Source organism: Anthonomus grandis, chromosome 12, assembly GCF_022605725.1.
Source record: "Anthonomus grandis grandis chromosome 12, icAntGran1.3, whole genome shotgun sequence".
NCBI lineage: Eukaryota > Metazoa > Arthropoda > Insecta > Coleoptera > Curculionidae > Anthonomus > Anthonomus grandis.
The window spans coordinates 729716-743474 of NC_065557.1; the positions used below are offsets into that span (position 1 = coordinate 729716).

The 13759-nt window shown below is 29.0% G+C and overlaps 1 protein-coding gene across 2 annotated transcripts in view; it reads right to left on the bottom strand.

Annotated features, from left to right (window-relative positions):
• Positions 1-1377: 1377 nt before the first annotated feature.
• The window catches only part of LOC126742679 (ribosome biogenesis protein BOP1 homolog), a 36180-nt gene continuing 23798 nt past the window's right edge, over positions 1378-13759 (bottom strand). For both annotated transcript variants that reach the window (XM_050449436.1, XM_050449435.1), the window contains exons 7-12: positions 11060-11295; positions 10768-10993; positions 4713-4895; positions 4450-4655; positions 1651-1825; positions 1378-1591 (exon numbers count right to left, since the gene is read on the bottom strand). In XM_050449436.1, the coding sequence (XP_050305393.1) occupies positions 1435-1591; positions 1651-1825; positions 4450-4655; positions 4713-4895; positions 10768-10993; positions 11060-11295 (1183 nt within the window). In that variant the 3' untranslated portion in view covers positions 1378-1434. The remainder of the gene's footprint in view (positions 1592-1650; positions 1826-4449; positions 4656-4712; positions 4896-10767; positions 10994-11059; positions 11296-13759) is intronic.

Consider the following 13759-nt stretch of genomic DNA (forward strand, 5'->3'; position numbering starts at 1 on the left):
ATTAGTTTCAAATTTTTATTTTTTTGTTGTTTAGGGCTTAGAAGTAAAAAAAAAAATTTTGTTTGATTTTTTTCAATACAGGTGGCAACGGTTCTTTGAATTTTATGAAATTTAACGGGTCGATTAACATTTACGTGAGCCTTATCTGTATAGTTTTTGGTTATTGTCAGCATGCGGTAAGTTTTTTTTTTAACGTCGAAAGTTGTGATATTCTAGCCCCTCTGACGATTTAACGGTATTTTTGCGGAAATAATGACGTAGATATGTGCGTTGATGGAGCTACAATTCTTATTAAGGTTTTACAAAATTTTTAAAAAATCACTTGGAATGAATAAAGCTGCATTCTTTCCGAAAAAAACGGCGTATCTACCTTAACGGTATCATTTATACAGGGTGAGTAATGTTCATTTGAAAATATCCTCTTTTTTTACAGCATTTAATAACTGTTTAGTGGCGCCACCTACCAACACTGAGTTTTCACCAAGCAGCCTATGGCCACCTCAACGAATTCCTGATATATTGCCAAAAAAAGAAACAGTTTTATAATGGAAATTTAAATACTAAAACCGATTGGAATCGGTCCGGAATTGATTTTAATCTCTTCCTGAGACTTTCTACTATTTTTCCATGTAGGTATCATAAGGTAAAACGCTTTTTTTATACCCTAAAACATCGTCTGAAAATGGTCGATTTTGACGTCTACGGTCATCGTTTTCCCCAATTTTAATGGCGGATTTGTCATCATGGCGTCTGGACTTGCTTTCTTATTTCATTGATAACATGCTTATAATAGCTGGAAACTTTCAGGAGTTGATATGGAAATATTCAAGAGACTCTGGAGAATCCGAATATATGCATATCTATTACCAAATCGTGTTCTTTTAGCCGTAATAATTCGGCAAAGTTTTGACAATTTACCCTGTATTATTATATAATATTCATGCCACACAATGGACACAGTGGACCATACAAGGCATTTTGCTAGACAAAAATTACGATGCAGTGGGTCCTAATGATAAAAACAAAAATCTAACCGGGATTTAAAGTAATTATTATGTGGGACTTTATATTGTTATTATTTGTCCGATTTGAATGAAATTTGGTGGTATTTCAGGTTTATTTAGGATACAATTATTAATTTTTTATAATATATATAGTGTTTTTCTTTAATTGCAAACTGTAACGTGTCATTTCTAGCCCCGAAGATGCCCTTAATAAAGGCCAAAACGTTTTCTTCTGAAACAAAATCAGTTTTATTTGAATACAGTCATAAACCTGGGACACTCTCTCCATTTCACCCTTAATAAAGTACGTCAGACTTTATTAATGGCACCCGTGCGTCATTTGTTTTGGGAATTTAAAAAAAAACAAACAAAATGCCAATTAAAAAAAACGTATTTTATTAACCCTGGTCAAAAAAACAATGAAAAAACACTAATTCGAATACAACTTAACGGTATGGTCGGCCCCCGCACTAAACACCCACGGCTGTAAGGGATGGAAATGCACGTCCAATATACCGAAATCGTTGAAGGGTTGATGGTCTTGCAGTCTCTTCAGCGGTACGATCAAAGGGTTTTGCAGAAGGTCACTATATAGGAAAATATAATTTTTTTAAAGGGGAAATTCACCTTTAATCAGTCGACTTACTTGTAAACCATCCCGTGGGAGACTATGAGGCTCCTGTCGTCCGAACCGGAGGCAAAGAGCGGGTACCTCTTATGGTAGGCCACGCCCCTTACGGCGGTACCGTGAAGTCGTAGGGTTTGGTAAGGTTTCGTGCTCAAGTCAAGGTCGAACCAGAGCATTTTTCTGTCGTAAGTGCCTGGAAATTATTTATTATGTTATGAGACACTGCTCGCAAGAAATTATATAGAAAGTACATGTTTTGAAATTCGTTTAATTCAATACGGTGCTCACCAGAAAAAAATAATTAAACGAAAATTCTCTCTTAGAAGAGAGATCTTACTCTGCTTGGTTTAATTATTCGACACAATGTTCATAACTCAAAAAATTGACCAGATGCAATTTTGAAAATTTGTACACATATTGTCTGGACAATTTGGTTGGACACCTATTTCAGGGTTTTTCAAAATTCGTACAAAATTTTGAAAAAAAAAATTATTTTTGAAAATATTGATGTTTTTTTCCAATTATTCGACACAATGTTCATAACTCAAAAAATTGATCAAATACAATTTTGACAATTTGTACACATATTCCCTGGACAATTTGGTTGGACACCTATTTCAGTGTTTTTCAAAATTCGTACAAGATTTTGAGAAAAAAAATATTTTTTGAAAATATTGATTTTTTTGTCTAATTATTCGACACAATGTTCATAACTCAAAAAATTGACCAGATGCAATTTTGAAAATTTGTACACATATTGTCTGGACAATTTGGTTGGACACCTATTTCAGGGTTTTTCAAAATTCGTACAAAATTTTGAAAAAAAAAATTATTTTTGAAAATATTGATGTTTTTTTCCAATTATTCGACACAATGTTCATAACTCAAAAAATTGACCAGATGCAATTTTGAAAATTTGTACACATATTCCCTTGACAATTTGGTTGGACACCTATTTCAGTGTTTTTCAAAATTCGCACAAGATTTTGAGAAAAAAAATATTTTTTGAAAATATTGATTTTTTTTAAAATTATTTGACCCAATGTTCATAACTCAAAAAATTGAACAGATGCAATTTTGAAAATTTGTACACATATTCCCTTGACAATTTGGTTGGACACCTATTTCAGTGTTTTTCAAAATTCGTACAAGATTTTGAGAAAAAAAATATTTTTTGAAAATATTGATTTTTTTTTCTAATTATTCGACACAATGTTCATAACTCAAAAAATTGAACAGATGCAATTTTGAAAATTTGTACACATATTCCCTTGACAATTTGGTTGGACACCTATTTCAGTGTTTTTCAAAATTCGTACAAGATTTTGAGAAAAAAAATATTTTTTGAAAAAATTGATTTTTTTTTCTAATTATTCGACACAATGTTCATAACTCAAAAAATTGACCAGATGCAATTTTGACAATTTGTACACATATTCTCTGGACAATTTGGTTGGACACCTATTTCAGTGTTTTTCAAAATTCGTACAAGATTTTGAGAAAAAAAATATTTTTTGAAAAAATTGATTTTTTTTTCTAATTATTTGACATAATGTTCATAGCTCAAAAAATTGACCAGATGCAGTTTTGAAAATTTGTACACATATTCTCTGGACAATTTGGTTGGACACCTATTTCAGTGTTTTTCAAAATTCGTACAAGATTTTGAGAAAAAAAATTTTTTTTGAAAAAATTGATTTTTTTTTTCTAATTATTCGACACAATGTTCATATTTCAAAAAATTGACCAGATGCAATTTTGAAAATTTGTATACATATTCTCTGGACAATTTGGTTGGACACCTATTTCAGTGTTTTTCAAAATTCGTACAAGATTTTGAGAAAAAAAATATTTTTTGAAAAAATTGATTTTTTTTTCTAATTATTTGACATAATGTTCATAGCTCAAAAAATTGACCAGATGCAATTATGAAAATTTGTACACATATTCTCTGGACAATTTGGTTGGACACCTATTTCAGTGTTTTTCAAAATTCGTACAAAATTTTGAGAAAAAAAATATTTTTTGAAAAAATTGATTTTTTTTTCTAATTATTCGACACAATGTTCATAATTCAAAAAATTAACCAGATGCAATTATGAAAATTTGTACACATATTCCCTGGACAATTTGGTTGGACACCTATTTCAGTGTTTTTCAAAATTCGTACAAGATTTTGAGAAAAAAAATATTTTTTGAAAAAATTGATTTTTTTTTCTAATTATTTGACACAATGTTCATAAGTCAAAAAATTGACCAGGCACAATTTTGAAAATTGTGTCTGGTCATACACTGCTTGAGAAAAAGTTATATATTTTTTTAATTCAACTACACTGCTTGTAAAAATTTTTTTTTTTGAGGCTACTCGTAATAAATAATGAAGGCTAAAAATATAAATTTCTTAGTTAGTAAGAAGAAAAGGTTTAGTTACACTGCTCGAAAAAATCTACTTATGACTGGAAATAAAATATGTAATGTATATTGTATCTATATCTATATGTATCTATATAATTATATCTATATAATTTAAAAGAGTAAAATATTTATTGTCTGGTCAAAAAAAAATCAATTTTTTTATTCAATACACTGCTTAACAAAAAATGCATGTTTGGAAAAAAATCACTTTTTTATGGATATATAAATATTCCCCAATTTCTTTTAAAGTACACTGCTTAAAAAAAAATGTCGATTGCCTGGACGAAAAACTTAATTACATATAAAAAATTAGCAGTTAAAAAAAAAGATACACTGCTTGACAAAAATATAAGACATAAAAAAAATCGCTTATTAAGCAGTTTAAGTACTATTACCACTCACCTACTAACAAATTATCACCCCCAGGATGGATCGCCATGGTGGAAATCCACTTGGAATTCGTCATGAGCTTCTTCAATTGCGCCTGCTTCAATAAGTCATAAATCCGCACGTGCCTCTGGGTGGCGACGAACAAAAACGGCTTGGTCGGATGGAACAGAATACACTGGATAAGCCCTTTGGATTTCGTGAAGGGCAGTTGACTTTTTCTATTAAAAACAATCAGTCAGGCTCTGTAATAGGAAAAATCGGTTTTCGACACAAACCTTTTGGATATTTGGGATATTAGGACGGATCGACTTTGTCCCTCGGGCATCACCGATCCGAAATAATCCCCTTTTCCGTGCCAGGTGACCTGCGAGACCATCTTGAAGTGTTTTAGTTGCAATCGAACCCCTCTATCGTACAGTTTTTGTTCAGGTTCGCACCACTGAACTGTCGTTTTCACCCTGCAAGGAAACAACAAAATTCGTAATGGGGTAATGGATTGATTGATTGATAATATAAAAATTAATTTCACTTCTTGACAATCATTTTTATTTAAATAATGTAATAAATAAATAATTTAAGTATGGTGTAAAAAAAATTAATTGAACACTGCTTAAAAAAAATTAAAATTAAAAACTAAGCTACACTGCTCAACAAAGCATATTCACATAATATCTGTTTATAAAAAAAAAGAACTACACTGCTTGAAAAAAGTCACCTGTTTTTTGTAAAAAAAGTATTCCTGGATGAAAAAAAGCAACTTACACTGCTTGTAAAATAAATGCATATTCCAGACATTTGTATGTTAAAAAAAGCTCGAACCAGCCTAAAGAAAATATTAATTAAAAAAAAAATTACACTGAAGGAAAATTTACACTGCTCGAAGCACCGAATTCTTTTTTTTTTAAACTACACTGCTCAACAAAATTACTCTTTAAACAAAAAGATTTACACTGTATGTGAATAGTAAATTTTTTTGTAAAAAATGCCCTTAATTCAAGAAAATGTACTTGAATGCCTAGAAGGAAAAAAATGACATACACTGCTTAAAAAAGACCTGGGCAAAAAAAAATCCTACATCTTTTTTTTTTAATTTAAATTACACTACTCGACAAAATTTCTATTAAAAAAAAATTATATTATCCGAAAAAGGTAACTTTTTTCGTAACATAACGTACTTAGGGCGATAAAAAAAGCCAATTTATGAAAAAAATACACTGCTTGAAAAAAAAATTAAACACCATTGGAAAAAAAAACTTACACTGCTCAAAAAAAAAATCCAATTTTTTTTTTTAAATTAAACTACACTGCTCGGAAAAAATTTCTGTTAAAAAAAACACTGCCAAAAAAATTATTCTAATTTTTCGAAAAAAAAAATTAATTACGGTGCTAGGAAAAACATACACTGCTCAATACATACACTGCAAATTTTTTTATTTAATTTAAACTACACTGCTCGGAAAAAATTTTTATTAAAAAAAACCCTGCTAAAAAAATTATTCTAATTTTTCGAAAAAAAAAATTAATTAAGCTGCTAGGAAAAACATACACTGCTCAAAAAAAAATCCATTTTTTTTTAAATTTAAACTACACTGCTTGGAAAAAATTTCTATTAAAAAAAACACTGCTAAAAAAATTATTCTAATTTTTCGAAAAAAAAAATTAATTACGCTGCTAGGAAAAACATACACTGCTCAAACAAAAATCCAATTTTTTTTTTTTTAAATTAAACTACACTGCTCGGAAAAAATTTCTGTTAAAAAAAACACTGCCAAAAAAATTATTCTAATTTTTCGAAAAAAAAAATTAATTACGGTGCTAGGAAAAACATACACTGCTCAATACATACACTGCAAATTTTTTTATTTAATTTAAACTACACTGCTCGGAAAAAATTTTTATTAAAAAAAACCCTGCTAAAAAAATTATTCTAATTTTTCGAAAAAAAAAATTAATTAAGCTGCTAGGAAAAACATACACTGCTCAAAAAAAAATCCATTTTTTTTTTAATTTAAACTACACTGCTTGGAAAAAATTTCTATTAAAAAAAACACTGCTAAAAAAATTATTCTAATTTTTCGAAAAAAAAAATTAATTACGCTGCTAGGAAAAACATACACTGCTCAAACAAAAATCCAATTTTTTTTTGTATTTAATTTAAACTACACTGCTCGGAAAAAATTTCTGTTAAAAAAAACACGGCTAAAAAAATTATTCTAATTTTTCGATAAAAAAATTAATTACGCTGCTAGGAAAAACATACACTGCTCAAAAAAAAATCAATTTTTTTTTTAATTTAAACTACACTGCTCGGAAAAAATTTCTTTAAAAAAAAAACACTGCTAAAAAAATATTCTAATTTTTCGAAAAAAAAGTTAATTACGCTCCTAGGAAAAACATACACTGCTCAAAAAAAATCAATTTTTTTTTCAATTGAAACTACACTGCCCGGAAAAAATTTCTATTAAAAAAAACACTGCTAAAAAAATTATTCTAATTTTTCGAAAAAAAAAATTAATTACGCTGCTAGGAAAAACATACACTGCTCAAAAAAAATTTTTTTTTTTTTTAATTTAAACTACACTGCTTGGAAAAAATTTCTGTTAAAAAACACTGCTAAAAAAATTATTCTAATTTTTCGAAAAAAAAAAAAATAATTTCGCTGCTAGGAAAAACATACACTGCTCAAAAAAAAATCAATTTTTTTTTTTAATTTAAACTACACTGCTCGGAAAAAATTTCTGTTAAAAAAAACACTGCTTAAAAAAATTATTCTAATTTTTCGAAAAAAAAAATTAATTAAGCTGCTAGGAAAAACATACACTGCTCAAAAAAAAATCCATTTTTTTTTTTTAATTTAAACTACACTGCTTGGAAAAAATTTCTATTAAAAAAAACACTGCTAAAAAAATTATTCTAATTTTTCGAAAAAAAAATTAATTACGCTGCTAGGAAAAACATACACTGCTCAAAAAAAAATCCAATTTTTTTTTTTAATTTAAACTACACTGCTCGGAAAAAATTTCTGTTAAAAAAAACACTGCTAAAAAAATTATTCTAATTTTTCGAAAATTAATTACGCTGCTAGGAAAAACATACACTGCTCAAAAAAAATCAATTTTTTTTTTAAATTTAAACTACACTGCTTGGAAAAAATTTCTATTAAAAAAAACACTGCTAAAAAAATTATTCTAATTTTTCGAAAAAAAAATTAATTACGCTGCTAGGAAAAACATACACTGCTCAAAAAAAATCAATTTTTTTTTAATTTAAACTACACTGCTTGGAAAAAATTTCTATTAAAAAAAACACTGCTAAAAAAATTATTCTAATTTTTCTAAAAAAAAAAATTAATTACGCTGCTAGGAAAAACATACACTGCTCAAAAAAAAATCCATTTTTTTTTTTTAATTTTAAACTACACTGCTCGGAAAAAAATTCTGTTAAAAAAAACACTGCTAAAAAAATTATTCTAATTTTTCGAAAAAAAAAATTAATTACGCTGCTAGGAAAAACATACACTGCTCAAACAAAAATCATTTTTTTTAAATTTAAACTACACTGCTTGGAAAAAATTTCTATTAAAAAAAACACTGCTAAAAAAATTATTCTAATTTTTCGAAAAAAAAAAATTAATTACGCTGCTAGGAAAAACATACACTGCTCAAAAAAAATCCAATTTTTTTTTTGTATTTAATTTAAACTACACTGCTCGGAAAAAATTTCTGTTAAAAAAAAACACTGCTAAAAAAATTATTCTAATTTTTCGAAAAAAAAAATTAATTACGCTGCTAGGAAAAACATACACTGCTCAAACAAAAATCCAATTTTTTTTTTGTATTTAATTTAAACTACACTGCTCGGAAAAAATTTCTGTTAAAAAAAAACACTGCTAAAAAAATTATTCTAATTTTTCGACAAAAAAAAATTAATAACGCTGCTAGGAAAAACATACACTGCTCAAAAAAAATCCAATTTTTTTTTGAATTTAATTTAAACTATACACTGCTCGGAAAAAATTTCTGTTAAAAAAAACACTACTAAAAAAATTATTCTAATTTTTCGAAAAAAAAAATTAATTACGCTGCTAGGAAAAACATACACTGCTCAAAAAAATCCATTTTTTTTTTTTGAATTTAAACTATACACTGCTCGGAAAAAATGTCTGTTAAAAAAAACACTACTAAAAAAATCTTTTCGAAAAAAAAAATTAATTACGCTGCTAGGAAAAACATACACTGCTCAAACAAAAATCCAATTTTTTTTTGTATTTAATTTAAACTACACTGCTCGGAAAAAATTTCTGTTAAAAAAAAACACTGCTAAAAAAATTATTCTAATTTTTCGACAAAAAAAAATTAATTACGCTGCTAGGAAAAACATACACATAAAAAAAAATTAAAAATTATACCGGCGGAGAAACTTACACTGCTCAAAAACAAATTCATACAATTTTTTGAAAAAAATATTAAATTACACTGCTTGAAAAAGAACTTACGATGATCAAAAAAAAAAAATCCCGAATCTTTTTTTTTTCATTTAAATTACACTACTCAACAAAATTACTGTTAAAAAAAAATATATACTGCTCGAAAAACGTAACGTACTTGAGACGATAAAAAACTCACTAGCACTACTTTAAAAAAATACTAATTTAAAAAAAATAATTACACTGCTTGAAAAAAAAAGATTCCCCAAAAAATTTTTTTTCTAAATTTTAACCTACACTGCTCAACGAAAATTATTTAGAAAATTTGTAAAAAAAAAATAAAATTACACTATCTATGAAAAAAAAAACCTTTTTTTTGTAAAATAAAAACATTCAATTATCTGAATGAAAAAAATGAGTGCTTAAAAAAATATTCCAGGCCGTTTTTTTTTATTACATACTGCTCCAAAAAAAAAATACACATTCCCAGATTTTTTTTCAATTGAAACTACACTGCTCGGAAAAAATTTCTATTAAAAAAAAACACTTTACGCTGCTAGGAAAAACATACACTGCTCAAAAAAAATCCAATTTTTTTTTCTTTTTTATTTAAACTACACTGCTCGATATAATTTCCGTTTAAAATAAAAACAATTACAATGCCGAAAAAAAGGCAATTTTTTTGTGAGAAAATTACTCAACTGCCTGGACGAAAAAACAATCCCAACGGTTTTTTTTTAAAGAAATTATTCTAATATTTCAAAAAAAAATTTAAATACACTGCTTGAAAAAAACTCACGGTAATCAAAAATGAAACCCAGATCTTTTTTTTTTTTTAATTTAAATTACACTAGTCGACAAAACTTCTGTTTGTGTCTACAAAAAAAAATATACTGCCCGAAAAAAGTAACTTTTTTTGCAGAAAGTATACTGAATTGCGTGGACGAAAAAGAAAACTGACTTACACTGCTTTAAAAAATTTAAAAAAAAAAACTATTCCAGGCAGATTTTTTTACAAAGATTTTTTCTAAATTCTAACCTACACTGCTCGACGAAAATTATTTAGAAAATTTGTAAAAAAAAATTACACTATTTATGAAAAAAACCTATGCAATTATCTGAATGGAAAAAATTACTGCTTTTTTTTTAAAAACAAATATTCCAGGCGGTTTTTTTTACATACTGATCTAAAAAAAAATTACACATTCCCAGAATTTTATTTTAATTTAAACTACACTGCTCGGAAAAAATACATAACACTGCTAAAAAAAATTCCAATATCATTTTTTTTAAACTACACTGCTCGACAAAATTTCCGTTTAAAACTAAAACAATTACACCGCCTAAAAGAAGTCAATTTTTTTGTGAGAAAAGTACTCAACTGCCTGGACAAAAAAAAGCATTTTTATTAAAATAAAATATTTTGAAAAGAACAATACTGCAACTTAAAAACAAGTTCAATTTCAATGCTTGTAATAAAATTTCCATTTTGTAAAAAAAAAGCAAAATTACGCTAAAAATGTGCCTGTCAATTGGCAGAAAGTAAAATATACTTATCAAAAAAAAATTTAGTTTTCAACAAATTTTAAAAAATCTTTAAGTTTAATAAACTAAGTTGAAAACCGAAAAGCAAATTGTGCATCGTTTAATTTAATTTTCTTGGTAGCCGTAAGTCATACAAAAAAAATTAATAAAATATAAAATAAAGAGATTTAAAATATCTAAGGACAGAGCCCGAAGATGACCATTTCCTTTTGACTGAACCCCCCTTAAACACTCCAGAAAATAGGAAGTTAGAGAACGCAAAGGCAGGAAAAACCCTAAAGACCTGCACGGATTTTTAAAATTCTCAAATCTCACATTAATTTTACAAGAAAGTAAAGATACACTTAAAAAAGTCTCACCTTTCACTCACAACCACGTCACTTTTCGGCGCCTCCATTAATACTTCATCGGTACGACTGCTAACCACGAAATCCCCCACTTTAGGATTAATCAGTAACACTTCATTACCGGTTGCGACTAAAACCAGCGATAATGCGGCATTCGGACACCATTCCACCGATCTCACTATACTATCGGTTTGGACGGTTTTCAGGCAACGTCCCGTATTGATTTCCCATATTTTGACTATGAAAACAACAGTTTCGCAATTATTTATGAACAAAGGGGTGTTATTAGACGGGCAAAACTTACTAGTACAATCGTCCGACCCGCTCAGCAAGTACTGTCCGGACCTATCGGTACTGATCGACCTCACCATGTCGCTATGTCCCTTGTACTCTACAGCCAAAGTGGTCGGGAAGGGTTGTAAGTCACGGGGACTGGGCAGTTTCGGTACCAACGATTCCGGTTCTATGTTCAGTTTCATTTTGATGGCCCTGGGAGCGAGGTAGAGGTCCAGGCAACGCAGGAAACGCTCTTTTATGAACCTATCAAAATAAATTTCAGTCTAATTATTGATGGTGGTTTTTATGGACCTTCGACACGGTGTCTCGCCAAAAAAGCTCCTTGATGTTCTTGGATAGTTAGTTATTTATGTATTAAGTGTGTAAAATGAGCCTTTTTTGATGAATGGGAAACTTGTCGACAATTCCCATAAATAAAAAAAGGGGATTTTACACATGTGTAACATTTAACAATTTTCTACTGCTGAAGAAAACATAAAAAAATCAAATTACTGTATGCACTGTACGGTAAAAAAAACTTCAAAAAATTTGTTGACAAATTATAAATTAAACGTCAACTTACTTTTTAGGGACTAGTACGTAAAAAGTGAAACTTTACACATCCTGGGAAGTGTATAAAGTGAGCAATTTACGCACGGTAAAGTGCATTTTTAAGAGCCTGTGTTTTTTAACAACCTATCAGATAATGAAATTTTGGCCAAAATAAAGAGTCAAAATAATGTTCCAGAATCTCCAAACCGGAAAATTCAAATTGTGAGAAAAACTAAAATCGTAAACAAAAAGTTCAATATGATCTTGGAAGTTGATGCTACCACGTATGCAGTGTTTATTGAAAAGGAGAAGATGAACATTGGTTGGAACCGTTGTCCTGTCTTTAACGAATATGGTATCCGAAGGTGTTTCAAGTGCTGTCGGTATGGTCATTTACTGAAAGAGTGTAAAGAAAATAAAGTGTGTGCAAAGTGTAGTGGATCCCATGATGTTAAAGAATGTAATGTAAGTAGCGTTAAGTGTATTAATTGTGTAGTATCTAATGAAAAGTATGGTCTTAGGCTAAATGTCAATCACGTTTCTTGGGATGTAACTAGTTGTGATTCCTATAAGCGAATTGAAGAGTTACAAAGGAATAAATATATTAAGTAGCAATTAGACCTAAATATTGCACTTAACACCAACATTAATTTAATAAAGTTTCGATGACTAAAATGAAGGAAATACTTAAAAATCTAAAAAACGTTGGTGGTGGGGAGAGTGGCATCTCCAAGCAGGTTCTTTGCGATGTTGCTTATGTTGTGGGTGATCGTCTTCTGGATATTATCAATACATCCTTAAGTACTGGGATTTTTTCGCAAGCCTGGAAACTTTCTACTGTTGTTCCTGTTCCAAAAGTGCAAAACACTAAATTGTGTAATGAATTTCGGCCAATTAACACCGTACCTATTTATGAGAAGCTCTTTGAAGTATGTGTTAAGGAACAGCTACTCGAACATTGTGCCTAACCAATCGGGGTTCCGTGAGAATCATTCATGTGAGTCTGTCATTATTAATATAGTTGATAATTTTCTCAAGGCCCTTGACTCTGATAATCTAGTACTTGCTGTATTTTTGGATTTTAAGAGAGCGTTTGAAACCGTAAGTAGAGAAATGTTAATTAGGAAATTAGAACGGTTAGGCCTTAAAAATAATGTATTGAAGTGGTTTCAATCTTATCTAAGTGGTAGAGTTCAGCGAGTCATGTACAAAAACAGTTCATCTGAAAGTGTTAATGTAAAGCATGGTGTACCGCAGGGAACGGTCTTGGGCCCCTTGCTATTTTTATTGTATGTTAACGATATGGTGGAGGTAGTGCGGGGGTGTAATGTGGTGTTGTTTGCGGACGATACAATGTTATATGTGGTGGGTAAAGACATTCATCAACTGCAACAGGTCATGAACGTTGAACTCAATAACTTATTCATCTGGCTCTGTAGAAATAAACTAAGTTTAAATGCAAGTAAATCCAAGTTTTGTATATTTGGCAAGAGATCTAGATTAAGTTCTATAGACATGGGCAATGTACAGATTTCTGTGAATGGGGAAAGTATTTTGTACGACAAAGAAATTAAATATTTGGGAACAATTTTCGATGCCAATCTGAATTTCCATGCTCATGCAGATTATGTAATGAGAAAATTTTCAAAAAAAGTTGGATTTATCACAAGAATTGGAAAAAACTTGTCAATGTACATCAAATTAAAACTTTACAACGCCATTGCTCTTCCTCATTTACAGTTCTGTTCAACATTATTGTTTAACTTGCCACAGTATAGAATTGACCAACTGGAAAGAATTCAAAATAGAGCTATGAGACTGATTCTAAATTGTAACCGTTACACGCCTGTTATCTCTATGTTGGGTGTCCTAGATATGTTGTCTGTACATCAAAGAATTTTGTATAACGTTTATTTGTTTATTTTTAAATTAAAACATCAGATGCTCCCCGATTATATTTGTAATAAATTAAGAGTTTTTGGAGATATACATAACTATAATACGAGAAATCGTATAGACTTCATACTAGTCGACAGATGTAACACAACCCAAATGCATAATTCAGTTCTATACAAAGGTTTAATATTATTTAACAACTTGCCTGCTAACATCAAAAATTGTATTACTTTAAATCAATTCAGAGGGCTCTTGAGAAAATTTATTATGAATAAGTAAA